Source organism: Hemitrygon akajei, chromosome 9 (assembly GCF_048418815.1).
Source record: "Hemitrygon akajei chromosome 9, sHemAka1.3, whole genome shotgun sequence".
Taxonomy (NCBI): Eukaryota; Metazoa; Chordata; class Chondrichthyes; order Myliobatiformes; family Dasyatidae; genus Hemitrygon; species Hemitrygon akajei.
In genome coordinates this window covers 155,118,477-155,140,240 of record NC_133132.1, presented here as the reverse complement: position 1 = coordinate 155,140,240, position 21,764 = coordinate 155,118,477, and the positions used below count along the sequence as shown (strand labels likewise).

Here is a 21,764-nt window from a genome sequence, read left to right as displayed (position 1 = left end):
AGAACCTGATAATAGTTCATTAGTTAATAGTTATTTGTTAAACTGTTAATTGTTCATACTCTATTGCTGCCTCCTTTGCTAATCACCTGGGATCATCATTCTCCTGAATAAAACCTTGATACTTCCTTTCTTAAAAATGGATTTCTACCATGGAAGGAACTATTGTTTGACATGGTCCATTGCTAGTTGTTGGAAAGTTTACAGAATCGGCCTTGAGCAAAAAGCACTCTACTAATCATATATCTACACATTTTGTTAACGAGTTTAATACTGAACATTTTCATTGCCTCTCAGGTTTTGTGCAGATGGAGGTTGAAAAAGGTCACTGTCTTGCTCTAGGAGATAGTAGATGATGGCACAGTTTCATATTCTAGGAAGAGTTATAGACTACTTTCCACTCAACCACATTTTAATAGTTTTGAAAAGTTACATTGCTTATTTACACCACTTCCCATTCTGTTGTTCTTGCATTTTAATGTAACGCTGAACAATCCATAATTCAGTGAGAAACTAAGTATTTAAGATGTAGCCAAAATCTTAAAGTTTGGTATAATTTGTGAACTGGGGAAAATGGAATTCAGTATTGTATTTATGCAGTGTAGTTAGATAATTGACCGTGGTTAAATAGTCTCCAAGTATGTGAAATAAGATATGGGTTTGACCAATCAAGCCTGTTTAACTATTTGATAAGATTAAGACCTGCTTCAACTTCATCCTTTCCAATTCCTTCAATTTTCTTTGTGTCCAAAAACTTGTTGATCTCGATCTGTATTATATTCAACCCCTAAATATCCATAATCTCTTGAACAGAGTTTCAAAATTTGACAATTGTGCAAGAGAAGAAATTTCTCATAGATGTCTGAAGAGTGTGTCCCTGATTATGAAGCTTTTCCCATGGATCTAGACTCTGCATTCATGGGAGCAGCTTTCCAGCATCTAGTGCATATAATCACTTAAAAATAATTGGTGCTTCTGAGGATCACCTGTTAGTTGTGTAAAATCTCATCCTTATATATTTATTGCACTTAAGTCTTTTGAACCTCTTTCTGTTGGAAATCCCTTAAATTGCAGGAATTATTCCAGTGAACTCTGCATTCCCTGCAAGGAAAATTTTCTTTACAGTTTGCTTTTTTGCTTACTGCATGTTGGCTGTGATTAATATAGGAGTTTGCAATCAAAGCACAAAAGATTGGAAGTATTTTTAGTTTTCAGTAATTCTGATAATATTAAAGGTTTGAATAATTATTTTATCTATAAGTTTTCTACACTGCTGTTTGCTTTTCTATTTGGGGAAATAAGTCATCACTTATATATTGAATGCTATTTTTAATAATTATGTGAATGTGACCTTCACTTCCTTTGGTTGTGTGACTATGCAAACAATTCTGTCTCTTGTTGAAATGAGTTGGAATATCATATGTATCCAGAGTGATTGCAATATGTCGGGGGAGGGGTGGAAAATGACCAACAATATGCCGGTATTTGAGGTATGATACAAAAGGAACTTGGTGCATCAGTGTTAAAGGCAATAAAACTCCCATAATGTGGCAGCTTTGGACATTAGATCATAAGATATAGGAGCAGAATTAAGCCATTTAATCCATCGAGTCTGGTCAGCTATTTCATAATGGCTGATCCAATTTTCCTCTCAGCCTCAATATCCTGCCTGCTGCCCATAAGAATCAAGAATCTTCTGCCTTATATATACAGAAAGCCTTGGCTCCCCCTGCTGCCTGTGGCAAAGAATTCCACAGATTCACTACTTTCTGTCTAAAGAAATTCATCTTCATCTCCATTTTAAAAGGATGCCCCTCTATTCCGAGGCTGTGTCCTCTGATCTTAGACACTTCCACCATAGGAAACATCCTCTATCAAGGCATATTACCATTCGATTCCAGTGAATACAGGTCCAGAGCCATCAAACACTCTTCATATGACAAGCCATTCAATCTTTGAATCATTTTCGTGAACCTCCTTTGAACCCTTCTCCAGTTTCAGCACATCCTTTCTAAGATAGAGTCCCAAAATTGCTCATAATACTCCAAGTGAAGCTTCACCATTGCTTTATAAAGTCTCAGCATTACATCTTTGCTTTTATATTGTAGTCCTCATGAAATGGATGCTAACATTGCATCTGCCTTCCTCACCACAGACTCGGCTTGCAGATTAACCTTTAGGGAATCCTGCACAATTACTATTGCCAGACTAGTATTTTTGTTTTCCTTCCTGACAATTAGATGTCACTACTATTAAGACTCAAATTATTTGAACTTTTTCCTACTACCTATTCAATAATAAATTTTCCACCTAACCTTACAAGTTTAAGCAGAAGAGGAAATGGATAAGTACTCTGGTCCTTAGCTCCAGCTACAAGCATGGGTGTTCCTGACTTCTGGCTTTTGAAACACAACCCCATTCTGTTTACACACCCTACTTGCAACTGGGAACCTTCATCTCAAACCAGACCAATGAATGAGTCAGATGCCGAACCATCAAAACATGAACTTTCAGATGTTGGATTATTGTACTTTAATTATAGATGATTTGTCTTTGTTCACAAGTACCATATTGTGTCAGGTTTGCTGGATTTCCTAACCAGTGTTTCTCAGGTACTAAATTATGGTGATGTGGTGACCCAATTACTAGCACACTCGAACCGGCTGACAATTAGCCAGAGCCAGAGACAAAGATACATAGCCTCAAGGAGTTTCAGTGACGTGCCTCTCGAAGTATCGAGTGGGGGGAGACAGGCTTTAAAGCAAGACTGTGTTTTTGAAATAAACTTATTCCGTGGTTGCAGTTTACCGACTCCGTGTCGTAATTTCAGCGCTGCGCGTAGCACACCGCTACATTGGTGACCCCGACGGTCCAACCGTTTTTTTGGACCGGAGATGGCAGACGCTGCGTTTGTTAACGCGGTTTCCTTGAAGCTGCCAAGCTTCTGGACGCTACGACCTCACCTATGGTTTCAGCAAGCAGAAGCCCAATTCCATGTTCGGCAAATAACCTCAGAGGACACCCGTTACTACTACGTGGTGAGCTCCCTCGACCAGGACACAGCGGCCCAGGTCGCGGAGTTCGTACAGTCTCCCCCGGCGGACGGCAAGTACACGGAATTCAAAGCCCTGCTCATAAGGACTTTCGGGCTCTCCCGCCGCGAGCGAGCTGCCCGTTTACTGCACCTGGATGGTTTGGGAGACAGACCTCCATCGGCTTTAATGAATGAGATGTTGTCTCTGGCCGACGGACACACACCCTGCCTCATGTTTGAGCAGGCTTTCCTGGAGCAGCTGCCCGAGGACATACGCCTGCCGCTGTCCGACGCGGATTTCAGCGACCCCCGGAAGGTGGCAGCCCGGGCGGACGCGCTGTGGAACGCCAAGAAGGTGAGTGGGGCGTCCATCGCACAGATCACCCGGCCACGCTCCCAGCGGCAAACCAGTCCAGGCCCGGCCGCAGAGCCTGCTAAACCCAGAGGCCGGGGTGCGGAGCCCAACGAACACTGGTGTTTCTACCACCAGCGGTGGGGCGCAGATGCCCGTCATTGTCGCCCGCCCTGCCAGTTCCACGGGAAACGCCAGGGCCAGCCGTCGCTGATGGCTACGACGGCTGGCCATCGGGATAGCCTCCTGTATGTCTGGGACAAACAGTCGGGACGCTGGTTTTTGGTCGACACCGGTGCCGAGATCAGCGTCATACCTCCGACGAGTTACGACACCCGCAGCAGGGCGCCGGGTCCCCCCCTACGGGCCGCGAACGGCAGCACCATAAGGACTTATGGCACCCGTCCGGTGCAGCTACGGCTCGACTCCAGCAAGTTTACGTGGGACTTTACACTGGCCGCCGTAGCCCAACCGCTTCTGGGTGCGGATTTCTTGCGGGCTCACAGCCTACTGGTGGACCTGCCCAGGAAGAGACTGGTTCACGCCGAGACCTTTCAGACATTCCCCCTGGGTGCAGCCCAGTTGCCAGCCCCTCACCTCGGCTCCATCACGCTGTCCGGCAACGGCTTCACCAGGGTCCTGGTGGATTTCCCATCGGTTCTGGCATCACAGTTCACGGCAGCCATGCCCCGACACGGTGTACAGCACCACATCCTGACCCAGGGACCACCCCTCCATGCCCGCGCTCGGCGGCTTCCCCCGGACAAGCTCCGACTGGCGAAGGAGGAGTTCACGCGGATGGAGGAATTGGGGATAATTCGGCGGTCCGACAGCCCATGGGCCTCCCCCCTGCACATGGTGCCCAAGGCGACAGGGGGCTGGAGACCATGCGGCGACTACCGCAGGCTGAACGAGGCTACAACACCGGACCGCTACCCTGTGCCGCACATTCAGGACTTTGCAGCCAACCTGCACGGCGCGCAGATCTTCTCCAAGGTAGACCTAATCCACGGATACCATCAAATCCCGATGCATCCGGATGACATCCCCAAAACGGCTCTCATCACCCCGTTCGGCCTTTTCGAGTTCCTCCGCATGCCGTTCGGCCTGAAGAATGCCGCACAGACGTTCCAGCGGTTGATGGACGCGGTGGGACGCGACCTGGACTTCGCATTCATCTATTTGGACGACATCCTCATAGCCAGCAGCAGTCGTCAGGAGCAACTGTCCCACCTCCGACAGCTCTTTGCCCGGCTGAGTGACTACGGTCTAACGATCAACCTGGCCAAATGCCAGTTCGGGCTCGACACCATTGACTTCCTGGGCCACAGGATTACCACAGACGGGGCAACCCCTCTGCCCGCTAAGGTAGATGCGGTCCGTCATTTCCCCCGACCCACCACGGTCAAAGGCCTCCAGGAATTCGTAGGTATGGTCAATTTCTACCACCGTTTCCTCCCTTCAGCTGCCCGGATCATGCGCCCCCTGTTCGCCTTGCTGTCCGGTCCGGGCAAGGACATTACCTGGGACGAGGTGTCCGCCGCCGCTTTCATTCAAACGAAGGATGCCTTGGCGAATGCCACGATGCTAGTGCACCCCAGAATGGACGTCCCTACCGCCCTCACGGTGGATGCCTCTAACACGGCAGTCGGTGGGGTACTGGAGCAGCTCATCGCGGGCCGCTGGCAACCCCTGGCGCTTTTCAGCAAACACCTGCGGCCACCCGAGCTCAAGTACAGTGCTTTCGACCGGGAGCTGTTGGCGCTATACCTGGCAATCCGGCATTTCAGATACTTCTTAGAAGGTAGGCCCTTCACCGCGTTCACGGACCACAAACCGCTTACCTTTACATTCACAAAGGTGTCCGATCCCTGGTCGTCCCGCCAGCAACGCCATCTGTCCTACATCTCTGAATACACGACGGACGTCCGGCACGTCTCGGGTAAGGACAATGTCGTGGTGGATGCGCTCTCTCGCCCTAACATTCACGCCCTTTCCCAAGGGGTAGACTTTGAGGCACTGGCTGAGGCACAGTTGGCAGATGAGGAGATCCCGTGTTACAGAACCGCAGTCTCCGGTTTGCAGCTCCAGGACCTCCCCGTAGGCCCAGGTGAGAGGACCCTACTCTGTGACGTCGCCACCGGCCAGCCCCGTCCCGTCGTCCCGGCACCTTGGCGACGACGTGTGTTCGACTCCATTCATAACTTGGCCCACCCCTCCATCCGCACTACCGTCCGGATGGTCTCCAGCAGGTTCGTTTGGCACGGACTCCGCAAGCAGGTCCGTGACTGGGCCAGAACGTGCCTGCACTGCCAGACGGCCAAGGTGCAGCGACACACCAAGGCCCCGCCGCAGCAATTCCACCCCACCCACCGGCGTTTCGACCACATTCATGTGGATATCGTGGGCCCCCTGCCAGTGTCACGCGGGGCGCGGCACCTCCTGACTATCGTGGACAGGTTCACAAGATGGCCAGAGGCGGTCCCGCTCACCGACACCACCTCCGAATCTTGCGCCCGGGCGCTGATCGCCACCTGGGTGTCCCGCTTTGGTGTCCCGGCCCACATTACCTCCGACAGAGGTGCCCAGTTCACCTCCAGCCTCTGGTCAGCGATGGCCAACCTGTTGGGGACTCAGCTGCATCACACCACTGCCTACCACCCACAGTCGAACGGACTGGTGGAGCGTTTCCACCGCCACCTGAAGTCGGCTCTCATGGCCCGCCTGCGAGGAGCTAACTGGGCGGACGAGCTTCCCTGGGTCCTGCTCGGCGTCCGCACGGCGCCCAAAGACGATCTGCACGCTTCGTCGGCCGAGTTGGTGTACGGCGCGCCCCTGGTCGTTCCCGGGGAGTTCATACCAGCCCCAAGGGGGCGAGAGGAAGAACCCGCAGCGGTCCTGGGCAGACTACACGAGAGACTCGGTGCCCTGGCCCCCATGCCCACTTCGCAGCATGGGCAGCACCCGACCTGCGTACCCAAAGATCTGCAGAACTGTAAGTTTGTGTTTGTACGCCGGGGCGGGCATCGGCCACCGCTGCAACGGCCCTACGAGGGGCCGTTTACGGTGATCAGAAACGACGGGTCCACGTTCGTGCTGGACGTTGGGGGGAGAGAGGAGGTTTTCACGGTGGACCGACTCAAACCGGCCCACGTGGACTTGGCGCAACCGGTCGAGTTTCCGGCACCGCGGCGCAGAGGCCGACCTCCCAAACAGGGCCCGGCCCAGACTGTGGACATTGGGGGGTGTACCGCCGGTTCTGGGGGGGGGTTATGTGGCGACCCAATTACTAGCACACTCGAACCGGCTGACAATTAGCCAGAGCCAGAGACAAAGATACATAGCCTCAAGGAGTTTCAGTTACGTGCCTCTCGAAGTATCGAGTGGGGGGAGACAGGCTTTAAAGCAAGACTGTGTTTTTGAAATAAACATTCCGTGGTTGCAGTTTACCGACTCCGTGTCGTAATTTCAGCGCTGCGCGTAGCACACCGCTACAGTGATGTCATCTCATGAGTAATGCTGAAACAATATCTTGGTTGGGTTGATGTCATGTTTTCTGTTGGCTGGTAATGTCATATGTAGGAGTAGGCAGTTATGCCTTTGGTTGCAAAGGTGTATGGCAAAGATTTGAATTCTTTTTTTTCTTGGAAACCACAACTGTGTCACAGTTACTATAGAGGAAACTAGTAGCTTAAAAAATCAATTAGACACTATGTTAACATCATCCTGTTTGTTTTGTAAGTTTTTGGATTTATTTAATTTTCACCAGTCAACATTATTTTTACCTAATACTGAGTAACTCTACAATATATTGACAAACATAAAGCTACTAATAGCTGATAGGATACTCCCTCTGTTTTTCGATTCCTCTCATCTGAAACTCTCTAATTGGACATAGGAAAACCACATGCCCAAAATGCCTCTTGAAATGGAGTCTTCGCATTCAAAAATATAATATATTAGAAATGCTCAGCAAATCAGGCAGTGTTTATAGAGAAGGCAACACTTAATATCTCAGACCCATAATTTGTTATCTGTATTGGGCAAAAGATGGAATAAAGGAAATATAATGAAGAAGGCCTGAAGATGAAAACACAAAAGGAGAAGGTCAGAGGGCAGCAGAAATTAAATCTTTGGGTTATCATATGCTACTGTTAAGTCATTCCATGAATTGATGCCTGGTGCCAGCCGTTGAGGCTCATTTTCTATTGCTTATATATATACACACACATACACATATGTATACATGTATGTACATGTACATATGTATGTAGAGGCATGCGCTTTATGAGGCATTAAGAAACAACGTTTGAATGGCTCTGCTGTTTTTATGGAAGCATGTATTACCATTCATTGCAATTGTTGCTCTAGATTTTTAAAGCATGCCAATAACCTAGAATTACAACTGAGTTCAAATATTTCCAATTCCTTCTCTTGGTGTACATGAATATATTGAATTGATATATTAATTTACAGTGGAAAAATGAACATTAATAAGGTGAAATCTATGCATCATGATTAATAAAACTGATTTTGAAGGAGAATGCTGCAGAATAAAAGGTCAATTGCAGTAGGTCAATTTGAAATGACTGATTGTTTTAGCAGACCATCCAGGCTCAACTCAAAGTTGAGTTTAATTGGATCATTGTAAAAGAAGTACAGTAGGCAATAGCTAGAAAAGCATCTGAATGTGCAGTTTGTTCTTTTAAGCCAGTTTTTCCAGTTTACTTTTAAAGTACACAATCAAGAGAAACAGTGGGTTCTCCTTGTATCCTAGTTAGAAGTTAGGAAAACAAAAAAAGAGATAATAGTTGCACACTAATTCAAAGATGGACCATGTAGAATACTTCACTATGATGTAGCAGACCTTTGCTACTTTCACAACATTTTATTAATAATTTAAAAAGAAGAATTGAGAGTGTCCTGTTCACCCTCTTGTTCTTCAATGCTTTTAACCATTGTACATACTAATTTTAATCCTCTAATGTGAAAATGTTGCCAAAAATAATTAAACTATTCCAGATGCAATTTAAGCAGAGCTTAACATAATCATTTACCCCCTTGTTTTGTGATTCCTTATTGCAGCCGTTTACTTTAATGACCTTTTTCCAATATGAATGATTGCTGTTCATGAATCCCTTAATCACATTGCTCCTTCATAGTTCCAGGCTTTTAATTATTTATATAATACTTAAAATCTATTTTGAAGCATTTTCTTTAGGTCAAAGGAGTTCAAAATTGATGTCATAATCTTAAATTTAGAGAGGAACTGTTCCAGGTGATAGCAATAGAATGTTCTTTGCACAAATGATATTTGAAATTTGGAACTTCCTCAAACTTGCTGAAGCTAAAGCAGTTGAAAATCCAAAACTGAAATGAGTGATTTTGGCAATAAGAGTATGTTTTGTAATGTGCTCAGATAATGGCACTTTCTTATTTGAAATGTATCCAGTCATAAGATGAGAAGTAAAATGAATTATATTTCATAAAATCATCCCTGGCCGCCTCTTCCTCCTCATCATCATCGTGCATTGCAGAGTACTTCAGTGAAAATTACATTTCTACTATAATTTCTCTAGATGCAAGTTGTATTTACGTGCACATTGTTTTATTTTAAGGTTGAAAAGAACAAAGCAACTAAAACAAAAGGAAGCGGAATCTACAAGCTGCAATACTGAAAATCCATTGCCTATAATAGAAATACAAACTGGTGAAGATGACACTAAAGAAAATCTCCGTGTGTCTTCACGACATATGATTGACAATGAAAAATTGATGGATAATTCAGAAAATTCGTTGAAAAAAAGGGATAATCCTGCAGATGACAAAAGAAAATCTGTTCAAAGGAAAGAAATCCGACGTGCAGAGCTTAAGAATTTTTACTCGTCTGGTAGGTAATTGTAAATCATCATACACAGATTTTATAGCTGAAGATTTTTTCAGTTATGTAAAATGAAAATGCATGATGGAAAAGTGTTAATGGTGTTACAAAGTGAAAAAATACAAGCAAAATTTTTACTTTTTGGAACAGGAACTCCACAATGGATGCATATACATTCAATTTATTGTGATGCACAAGTTGTCCTGAAAGTAGAACTAAGAAAGACTAATATTGCATATAGAAAGATTGGAGAGATTAGGGCTGTATCCCTAGAACAAAGATAATAGACAATAGACAATAGGTGCAGAAGTAGACCATTTGGCCCTTCGAGCCTGCACCGCCATTTTGAGATCATGGCTGATCAATTCCTGTCAATACCCAGTTCCTGCCTTGTCCCCATATCCCTTGATTCCCCTATCCATAAGATACCTATCTAGCTCCTTCTTGAAAGCATCCAGAGAATTGGCCTCCACTACCTCCTGAGGCAGTGCATTCCAGACCCCCACAACTCTGGGAGAAGAAGTTTTTCCTTAACTCTGTCCTAAATGACCTACCCCTTATTCTCAAACCATGCCCTCTGGTACTGGACTCTCCCAGCATCTGGAACATATTTCCTGCCTCTATCTTGTCCAATCCCTTAATAATCTTATATGTTGCAATCAGATCCCCTCTCAATCTCCTTAATTCCAGCGTGTACAAGCCCAGTCTCTCTAACCTCTCTGCGTAAGACAGTCCAGACATCCCAGGAATTAACCTCGTGAATCTACGCTGCACTTCCTCTACAGCCAGGATGTCCTTCCTTAACCCTGGAGACCAAAACTGTACACAATACTCCAGGTGTGGTCTCACCAGGGCTCTGTACAAATGCAAGAGGATTTCCTTGCTCTTGTACTCAATTCCCTTTGTAATAAAGGCCAACATTCCATTAGCCTTCTTCACTGCCTGCTGCACTTGCTCATTCACCTTCAGTGACTGATGAACAAGGACTCCGAGATCTCTTTGTATTACTCCCTTACCCAACTCTATACCGTTCAGATAATAATCTGCCTTCCTGTTCTTACTCCCAAAGTGGATAACCTCACACTTATTCACATTAAACGGCATCTGCCAAGTATCTGCCCACTCACCCAGCCTATCCAAGTCACCCTGAATTCTCCTAACATCCTCATCAAATGTCTAAAGCAAATGGACAGAGCAAATAGGAAGAATCTGTTTCCCTGAGTAGAAAGGCAAAGACCTGGGGCATGGATTTATAGTAACTGGAAGAAGGATTAGAGGGGAGATGAGTGAAATTGTTTCACTGGAGAGTTGATGACCTGGGACTAGCTCTCATGCAGAGACTCTCTCCGCATTTAAACAACACTATGCAGGATTCAAAAGTTGCAAATTTGGGGCTATGATCAGGCTGGTGGATCTGTTCCTGTACTACAAGGTGTTGTGACATATTAAAGCTAATGGCTTAACAGGATGGAGTTAAGGATAAAAATATGAGATTGGGAGACAAGGCAATGTGAACTTGTACTAGACAGATTATAAGAATTTATCTGTTCTGTGGGAGGTGATGGGTTTAAATTACCGAAAAGTCCAGGGGAGGTTGAGGGCCAGATGTTAGGTAAATTTGCCACTCTAACTTGATCTTAGTGTGTGGGTGAGTGGAGGAATATAATGGGAGTTGGTAGCAATGTAGGGTAAATTAAATGGCATTAGTGTAGAATCAGTAGAAATGGGTGCTTGGTGTTTCACACAGACTCTAGCCCAAATAACCTATTTCCATGCTGCATCTCCTTAACATTTTTTAAACATCTTGTTTGAAAGGAGTTTACTTCTTAAAGCAAGTTTCAGTAACAGGCTGAAATGGTAACTGATGCACTATAGCAGAGATGCAAGCAGTCAGATTTTGTGGTGGAGAGGAAGTGAGCAGAATTTCATTCTGGGTTACGTAGAACGAATAGGTTTGAAACATGGCCCAGTTGATTTGGCATGCAAATTGATGTTCAGAATGAGAAGTTGGTGGCTGGCACTAAAGGTGATGACATCACTGGATTGATTTCATAAATGAAGGGGCTACCCTTTTCAGAGAGTGAGGAAGAATATTGTTTAGAAATGTTAAAGATGTTCTTATAAGTACAAAATTCTGGGAGAATAAATGTGAGAAATTGTTTCTTGAGCTGGAGTTTCTGCTGTTAGGGCTTGTAATTTCAGGATGAAGGCTTAGCCATTCAGGATATTCAGATGAAAAGTATTTATGAACAGGGTGGTAATTTTTTGCATATTTGTTTCCGGAGGTTATGGGAGCTCAGTTGCTCAGGTTGAGATTGATTTCCATAGCATTCAAAAATCAAAGAACTTGGAGTTGTAATAGGAAGGTGGGTAAGACACTGTGCAGGCTTGAATTTACTGATTGGTAGAGCACTAGTAAAGAACCGTAGATTTCGCACTACAGAGCGCACCTGATTAAAAGCCGCTGGCTCTAATTTTAGAAAGAAAATCAATTTTGTACTTGTACAAGCCGCACCGGATTTTAGGCCGCAGGTGTCCCACGTTGTAATATGAGATATTTACACAGAAAGATACTACACGTGAGGATTTTTTAACTTTTAATTAAATCCATATGGTAACATAAACAAATACATATTGCAAATGCTTTTTTTCGAACCGTGCCTCTAACACGGCTACTTTTAAATATACATACGTATCGGTAACACACAAATTACGTTGCGTATACTTTTTTACTGAACAGTGCACGAACAACATTCCAATATCTCCTTAGGACTGGTAAAAAAAAATATATACTGCAGCCTACCAGGAAAAGTTATTGATCGCCTTTAACTTAAAAGCAGCGTTTTCGATCGGGTCTAATGCCGCTCCCCCCCACCTTCCCGTTTATCGCAAACCGGTATTTCCCACAAGACGCGGCGAAACCGGATGTGACGTCATAGTATCCCGGGATGTAGTACTTCTAACTTTAACTAGAAAATACTAACAAATGAATTACTAAGCGAAAATATTATAAACTAAATAACTGCCATAAAGGCAGCACAATGCTTTTCTTCGAGTGTTTTCCATGTTGATGAGGGTGAGTACAAATGACTGATTTACAATAATTTAATTGTGAAAGTGCGCTTGATTTATCGTACAATTTCATTGGACCTCTGTGAACTACTCATCAATTTTATTGGTCTACTGTTACGAGGCAAAATGTTTTTGGCGGCATGAAAAAAAATCATGCATTAGCCGCACCGTAGTAAAGGCCGCAGTGTTCAAAGCTGTTCAAAATGTGGGAAAAAAGTAGCGGCTTATAATCCGACATCTACGGTATCTTAATGGGCCACTCTTGCTTTTATTTCTTGATGGTCCTGTTGTTTAACTTATTTCTTGTTCATCGTAAAACCTACGCTGATTTTGTGAAGGCATTCGTGGTCGTATAGATTTAATTATGCTGCCTTCAGTTTACATGAGAAACAGTTAAAAAATAAGACTAGATCAACCAAAGACTTTGAATATTATGGTCTGGTTCCAGAGATGTTCCACAGCAATTCTCTTGTTTAGTATTCACAATGTGTACATTGTGTGACTACCTTGCAGAGCACCTGCATTCAGTCTGCAGGAGTGACTTAAGAGCTTTCTATTTCCTGCCACTTAAATTCTCCATCTAGCTTTCATTCTGAGAAATCTGTCTGTGGTCTGTTCTTATAACAAAGCCAGATGCAGGCATGAGGAACAATACATTTTGTCACTTGCAACTTTCTGCACTCAGTATCAAAGTCACTCAAAATCTACGTATTTTCTCTGTATCGGGTCAAGTCATCCATTAGCCCAGTTTCTCTCTGTCCATCGCCACAGCCTAACGTGCTTTACATGTCATGCATTTTGCAGCTCTTACTTTGTTCCTCTGTCTCAATGAAGGTTTTTGGCCTGAAATGTTGACTGTTTATATCCTCCATAAATGCTACCTGACTTGTAGTCAGAGAGTCAGAGGAGTACAGCACAGAAACAGACCCTTCAGTCCATTTAGTCCATGCCAAAACTATTTAAACTGCTGACTCCCATTGACCCACACCGTGACCATTGCCCTCTGTAATCCCATTCACCCTCATTTCCTGGTTATCCTGCAACAACAAAACTCACATAATATGCTGTCAATTCATATTGTTAATTTTTTTTGCCTCTGAACTATACTTAGGACAATTTACAGTAGCCATATAACCTAATGGGATATCCTTGGGAAGTGAGAGGAAACTGGTGCACCTAGCAGAAATTCATGGTCACAAGGAGAACGTAGACTGCACAAATCACTTGGGAACGTGGTTAAAACCCACTCCCTGTGGTTGTGAATCAACAACATTAAATTACTGTGCCATTAAAATCCTCAGACCTACAGGACTGATTCATTAGAATTGTTTTTTCCACCCTGCTGTCTGTTTCCTTGCCAACTGTGAATTCTAAAGTATTTAATCAACAGTATCCGAGAGCAAAAGGTCCATGTAATTTCCTCCCTCCCAGATGCCTCCAAGTGCTTGTGGCTTGTACTCCAGCTCCCAAACTCTCCTGAAATTTTTGTGAACCTTCGACATTTACCGCAGGTCTAGTCACTTTAAGTATCCCGAAGTTTCCATTTATGGAGGCAGTAGCATATCTGCTATCCTCCAATTACAAGAGATGTATTAAACAAATTACCTCAGAATCAGGTTTGCTATCATAGAAACATAGAAAACATACAGCACAAAACAGGCTCTTCGGCCTACAAAGATGTGCCGAACATGTCCTGACCTTAGAAATTACTAGGGTTACCCATAGCCCTCTATTTTTCTAAGCTCCATGTACCTATCCATAAGTCTCTTAAAAGACCCTATCATATCCACCTCCAACACCGCTGCTGGCAGCCCATTCCAGGCACTCACCACTCTCTGCATTAAAAACTTACCCCTGACAACTCCTCTGTACCCACTCCCAAGCAGCTAAACCTGTACCCTCTTGTGGCAACCATTTCAGCCCTGGGAAACAGCCTCTGACTATCCACATAATCAATGCCTCTCATCATCTTATACACCTCTATCAGGACACCTCTCATCCTCCGTTGCTCCAAGGAGAAAAGGCAGAGTTCACTCAACCTTTTTTCATGGCATGCTCCCCAATCCAAGCAACATCCTTGTAAACCTCCTCTGCACCCTTTCTATGGTTTCCAAATCCTTCCTGTAGTAAGGCGACCAGAACTGAGCACACTACTCCAAGTGGGGTCTGACCAAGGTCCTATGTAGCTGCAGCATTACCTCTTGGCTCCTAAATTCAATTCTATGATTGATGAAGGCTAATACACCTTCTTAACCACAGAGTCGACCTGCACAACTGCTTTGAGTGTCCTATGGACTTGTACCCCAAGATCCCTCTGATATTCCACACTGCCAAGAGTCTTACCATTAATACAATATTCTGCCATCATATTTGACCTACCAAAATGAACCACTTCAGACTTGCCTGGGTTGAGCTCCATCTGCCACTTCTCAGCCCAGTTTTGCATCCTATCAATGTCCCACTGTAACCTCTGACAGCCCTCCACACTATCCACAACGCACCCACCCTTTATGTCATCAGCAGACTTACTAACCTATTCGTCCACTTCCTGATCCAGGTAATTTATAAAAATCAGAACAGATCCCTGAGGCACACCACTGGTGACCGACCTCCATGCAGAATATGACCTGTCTACAACCACTCTTTGTCTTCTGTGGGCAAGCCAGTTCTGGATCCACAAAGCAATGTCCCCTTGGATCCCATGTCTCCTTACTTTCTCAGTAAGTCTTGCATGGGGTACCTTATCAAATGCTTTGCTGAAATCCATATACACTACATCTACCGCTCTTCCTTCATCAGTGTGTTTAGTCATATCCTCAAAAAATTCAATCAGGCTCGTAAGGCAAGACCTGCCCTTTACAAAGCCATGCTGACTATTCCTAATCATATTATACCTCCCCAAATGTTCATAAATCCTGCCTCTCAGGATCTTCTCCATCAACTTACCAACCACTGAAGTAAGACTCACTGGTCTATAATTTCCTGGGCTATCTCTACTCCCTTTCTTGAATAAGGGAACAATATCCGCAACCCTCCAGTCCTCCGGAACCTCTCCCGTCCCCATTGATGATGCAAAGATCATTACCAGAGGCTCAGCAATCTCCTCCCTTGCCTCCCACAGTAGCCTGGGGTACGTCTCATCCGGTCCCACTGACTTATCCAACTTGATGATTTTCAAAACCTCCAGCACATCCTCTTTCTTAATATCTACATGCTCAAGCTTTGCAGTCCGCTGCAAGTCATCACTACAATCACCAAGATCCTTTTCCATAGTGAATACTGAAGTAAAGTATTCATTAAGTAGCTCTGCTGTTTCCTCCGGTTCCATACACACTTTCCCACTGTCACACTTGATAGGTCCTATTCTTTCACGTTTTATCCTCTTGCTCTTCACATACTTGTAGAATGCCTTGGGGTTTTCCTTAATTCTGCCTGCCAAGGCCTTCTCTTGGCCCCTTCTTGCTCACCTAATTTCCTTCTTCAGCTGTTAGCCTGATAATCTTCTAGATCTCTAACATTACCTAACTCTCTGAACCTTTTGTAAACTGCTCTATTCTTCTTGACTAGATTTACTGCAGCCTTTGTACACCATGGTTCCTCTACCCTCCCATAACCTCCCTGTCTCACTGGAGCGTACCTGTGCAGAACTCCACACAAATATCCCCTGAAGATTTGCCACATTTCTTCTGTACCTTTCCCTGAGAATATCTGTTTCCAATTTAAGCTTCCAAGTTCCTGCCTGTTAGCCTCATAATTCCCCTTACTCCAATTAAACACTTTTCTAACTTGTCTGTTCCTATCTCTCTCCAATGCTATTGTAAAGGAGAGAGAATTATGATCACTATCTCCAACATGCTCTCCCACTGAGAGATCTGACACCTGACCAGGTTCAATTCCCAATACCAAATCAAATACAGTCTCTACTCTTGTAGGCTTATCTACATATTGTGTAAAGAAACCTTCCTGAACACATCTAACAAACTCCACCCCATCTGAACCCCTTGCTCTAAGGAGATGCCAGTCGATATTTGGGAAATTAAAATCTCCCACCACGACAACTCTTTTTGTTACACCTTTCCAGGATCTCTTTCCCTATCTGCTCTTCGATATCCCTGTTACTATTGAGCGGCCTATAAAAAACACCCAATAGAGTTATTGGCCCTTTCCTGTTCCTAACATCCACCCATGGAAACTCCGTAGACAATCCCTCCATGACATCCACCTTTTCTGCAGCCGTGACACTATCTCTGATCAACAGTGCCATGCCCCCACCTCTTTTGCCTCCCTCCCTGTCCTTTCTGAAACATCTAAAACCCGACACTTGAAGTAACCATTCCTGTCCCTGAGCTGTCCAAGTCTCTGTAATGGCCACCACATTATAGCTTCTGGTACTAATCCACGCTCTAAGCTGATCCGGTTTGTTCACAACACTCCTTTGGTTAAAATAGACTCATCTCAAACTGTTGGTCTGAGCGCGTCCCTTCTCTATCACCTGCCTATCCTCTCTCACACACTGTCTCCAAGCTTTCTCCATTGGTGAGCCAACTGCCTCTTCCCCAGTCTCTTGAGTTCGGTTCCCACCCCCCAACAATTCTAGTTTAAACTCTCCCCAGCAGCCTTTGCAAACCTCCCGGCCAGGATGTTGGTCCCCCTGGGATTCAAGTGCAACCTATTGTACAGGTCTCACCTGCCCCGAAAGAGGTCCCAATGATCCAGAAATCTGAATCCCTGTCACCTGCTCCAATCCCTCAGCCACGTGTTTATCCTCCACCTAATTCTATTCCTATACTCACTGTCACGTGGCACAGGCAGTAATCCTGAGATTACTACCTTTGAGGTCCTGCTTCTCAACTTACTTCCTAACTTCCTGTAGTCTGTTTTCAGGACCTCTTCCTTTTTCCTACCTATGACATTGGTACCAATATTTACCACCTCCAACGGAATCCCACTACCAAGCACATCTTTCCCTCCCCCCCCCCCCCACTCTTTCTGCTTTCCGCAGGGATTGCTCCCTACGCGACTCCCTTGTCCATTTGCCCCCCCCCCCCCCAATCCCCTCCCACCAATCTCCCTCCTGGCACTTATCCTTGCAAGCGGAACAAGTGCTACACCTGCCCTTACACTTCCCCCCTCACCACCATTCAGGGCCCCAGAATGTCTTTCCAGGTGAGGCGACACTTCACCTGTAAGTCGGCTGGTGTGGTATACTGCGTCCGGTGCTCCCGGTGTGGCCTTTTATTTATTGGTGAGACCCGACGCAGACTGGGAAACCGTTTCGCTGAACACCTACGCTCCGTCTGCCAGAGGAAGCAGAATCTCCTAGTGGCCACACATTTTAATTCCACGTCCCATTCCCATTCTGATATGTCTATCCATGGTCTCCTCTACTGTCAAGATGAAGCCGCACTCAGGTTGGAGGAACAACACCTTATATACCGGCTGGGTAGCCTCCAACCTGATGGCATGAACATTGACTTCTCTAACTTCTGTTAATGCCCCTCCTCCCCTTCTTACCCCATCCCTGATATATTTAGATTTTACCCCCTCCTTTTCTCTCTCCCCTTCTGCCCATCACTCTGCCTGTTCTCCATCTCCCTCTGGTGCTCCCCTCCCCCTTTCTTTCTCCCTAGGCCTCCCATCCCATGATCCTTTCCCTTCTCCAGCTCTGTATCCCTTTTGCCAATCACCTTTCTGGCTCTCAGCTTCACCCCACCCCCTCCGGTCTTTTCCTATCATTTTGCATTTTCCCCTCCCCCTCCTACTTTCAAATCTCTTACTATCTTTCCTTTCAGCTAGTCCTGATGAAGGGTCTCGGCCCGAAACGTTGACAGTGCTTCTCCCTATAGATGCTGCCTGGCCTGCCGCGTTCCACCAGCATTTTGTGCGTGTTACGTTATGAAATCTGTTGTTTTGTGGCAGCAGTACAGTGTAATACATATTGAAATAATTTAAAAAACTTATAAATTACAATATTACCTCATTTAGTTTATTATAGTAAACTAACTTAACAGACAGTTGCTATCAATCACATATCTGCCTTCTGACATCACACCACGAATTTCTGTTAAGGCAGTTTGCAGACTGCCATTGACCCTACCCCTATGCCAGTGTGGATTTAGGATCATGGACACTATTCACTGTTCTTTCTTTCTTTTTAAATCTTTTTATTAATTTTTAAGCAAACATAAATGAAACATGAATACAGAGAGTTTGAGGGTACATAGTTAATAGTTTAAGTAGGCATTCAAATATATGATAATCAATATATAATAACCTCCCAAACTCATAGTATTTATGAACAAAAGAAATATTTTTTTAAAAACCCAAAAAAAGGGGGAAAAAACACTAACCAACATGGGCCATTGCATAATGTCAAATATATACAGTAGTGCCAATAACTCTGAACCTCCATCCAAATAATTAAGGATAATAAAAGTGAGGTTTAGGAAAAGACAATTTAACTCATATGAAAATGTTGTATTCACTGTTATCCCTTCCCTTATAGAGTTGTACAACACAGGCAGGTCTCGTGGCTCACTATCAAGTAATTTATCTATACTAAACCCATTTACCAGAACTTGGCCTTCTATATATGTTAAATTTCAAGTGCTTGAATGTTAAGGCACCATATAAGCGTTGGATTCTAGATTCCAAATGCTTCAGGTAAATAAGTTCTTTCTCAGAACCTACCTAACCACTTAACCCTTCATCTAAATCTAAACCCTCTAGTTTTAAGATATCCCTGTGAAATGAATTGCCTGTGCCTCTCATAATTTGGTATATCTCCATCAGGTCCTCTATTCAAAGGATAACAAATCCAGTTTATTCTCAGACTAAAATACGCCATCCCAAGCAACATCCTGGTGATTCTCCTCTGCACCCCCTTCAGTGCAGTTGCATCCTTCCTGTATGGTGTGACCAGAACTATAGATAGATACTTTATTGATCCCAAAGGAAATTACATTGTCACAGTAGCATTACAAATACATAGATATACAGATATTAGAAGAAAGAATAAAAATAAGTTACCTCAAACAGTCTAACAGGAGGGGTAATCACTTCTCCGGCTATAGGTTGACTCATTATAGAGCATAATGGCCGAGGGTAAGAATGACCTCATATAGCGCTCTTTGAAGCAGCGCAGTTTGTCTTAGTTTATTACTAAAAGTTCTCCTCAGTTCAGCCAAGATGGCATGCAGAGGGTGAGAAACATTGTCTGGAATTGCCCGGATTTACCATAGGGTCCTTTGTTCTACCACAGCCTCCAGTATGTTCTGTTTGGCTCCTATAACAGAGCCAGCCTTTCTAATCAGTTTATTGAGGCTGTTGGCATCACCCGTGTTGATGCCATTGCCCCAGCACACTTCTGCATAAAAGATTGTACTGGCGACAACAGACTAGTAGAATATGTGAAGGAGAGGCCTGCATACTCCAAAGGAACTCGGTCTCCGCAGGAAATAGAGGCAACTCTGGCCCTTCTTGTATACAGCCTCTGTGTTGGTGCTCCACTCAAGTCTGTCATCCAGTTGCCCCCCCAGGTACTTGTAGATCCTCACCACATCCACATCCTCACCATCAGTAGTAACAGGGAGCAGTGCTAGCTTAGTCTTCCTAAAGTTCATCTCCATCTCCTTTGTCATACTAATGTAGAGCTGCAGATGATTCAGCTTACACCATTTGACAATGTCTTCCACTGGTGCCCTGTATTCATCCTCCTGTTCTCCCTTTATACACCCAACTATTGCTGAGTCATCAGAGAATTTCTGTAGATAACATGACTCGATGCTGTATTTAAAGTCTGAGGTATATAGGATAAACAGGAAAGGAGCCAATACAATCCCATGTGGCGCCCCAGTGCTGCTTATAGCCATGTCTAACACACAGCTTTGTAGCTGTACAAACTGTGGTTTGCCAGTCAGTTAGTCCATTATCCAGGATACAATGGAAGTGCCAACCTGCATTGAACGGAGCTTTCTCCCCAGTATTGAAGGCACTTGAGAAATCAAAAATCATGATCTGTGCTGTCCTGTTTATCGAAATAGGATTAATCTCTGTTCTGCAGGTAGATGACAGGATCGCCGATTCCAATGTGCTCCTGGTAGACAAACTGCAGGGGATCAAGGGCTGATCTGACCAGGGGTCAGAGGTAAGCCAGGATCAGCCTCTCTAGGGTCTTCATGATGTGTGAGGTCAGGGCCACTGGAGGGTAGTCATTGGTCCTTGTTGGGTACTGGGACCACACATGATGTTTTCCACACAGTTGGGACCATTCCCAGGCTGAGACTCAGATTGAAAATGAGTAGGAGAACTCTACACAGCTGCTCAGCACTCCCTCAGGACCTTGGGGTCCACACCATCCGGTCTTAATGCTTTGCCGTGCCTGAGTTTCCCCAGAGCCCTTCTCATCTGCTCAGTCGTGAAGGTGATTCCATGATGACTGGGGAGTTGGTGGAAGGTAAGGGGTGGGGGAGGTGAAGATTGGGATGATACCAGTTCGTGTGTGGATGGTAGGTTCAGGGCAAGGAGGGAATGTAGACAGTTGTTCATCTATGTGTTAAATTGGAGAGAGGAGGGGAGGCATTGGTGCTGAGGGAACAATGGGTGCCTCGGCACTTGAACTGGTGTTCTGAGGGGGCTGTGAACAGGAGGGCAATTGTCAAACCTATTGAAGAATTGAGAATTGGTTTAACTCATTAGCCCATTCACGACTGCATTCCAAGGTCCTGCAGCTAGTCTGATTGAAGCCAGTGATGTTCTTCATGCCTCTCCACACCTCCCATGTGCCACTCTGCCTAAGCTTGTTCTCCAGCTCTCTCCTGTATTCCTCTTTAGCCACCTTGATCTTCTCCACAGTACACCACTTGTAGCCTAACCAATGTTTTATAAAATTGTCACTGATCCTTCTCCTTTATGACCTATGTCTTCCCTGCTCTTATGTTCTGTACTCCAGTTAATAAAGGCAAGTATCTCTGGACTGCAAAGATGCATACATTAGGATACTCTTTATGTATTACTGCTCAGGATTTAATAACATCATCCCCTCGAAATTAATAAGCTTCTAGACTTTGGCCTCGATGCCTCCTTGTGCAATTGCTCAATTTCCTCACTTGCATATCCCAATCAATTTGGACTGGCAACAATATCTCCACAATCTCCATCAGCACAGGTGCATCACAAGACTGTGTGCTTAGGCCCCTGCTCTACTCGCTTTACACTAATGACTGTGTGGCTGAGCACAGCACCAATGCCATATACAAGTTTGCTGACAATGCCACTATCATAGGCCAAATTGAAGGTGGTGACAAATCAGCATATAGGAGGGAGATTGAAAATCTGGCTGAGTGGTGCCATAACAACAACTTCTTACTCAATATCAGCGAAACCAAGGAGCTGGTTAAGACTTCAGGAGGAAGAAACCTGTCCTGGGC

General features: G+C 44.8%; 1 protein-coding gene across 4 annotated transcripts in view; it reads left to right on the top strand.

Moving 5' to 3' along the window:
• LOC140733677 (nuclear receptor coactivator 7-like) overlaps positions 1–21,764 on the top strand; it is a 140,443-nt gene that overhangs the window by 44,543 nt on the left and 74,136 nt on the right. For all 4 annotated transcript variants that reach the window (XM_073057352.1, XM_073057351.1, XM_073057350.1 and 1 more), the window contains one exon: positions 9,002–9,273. In XM_073057352.1, the coding sequence (XP_072913453.1) occupies positions 9,002–9,273 (272 nt within the window). The remainder of the gene's footprint in view (positions 1–9,001; positions 9,274–21,764) is intronic.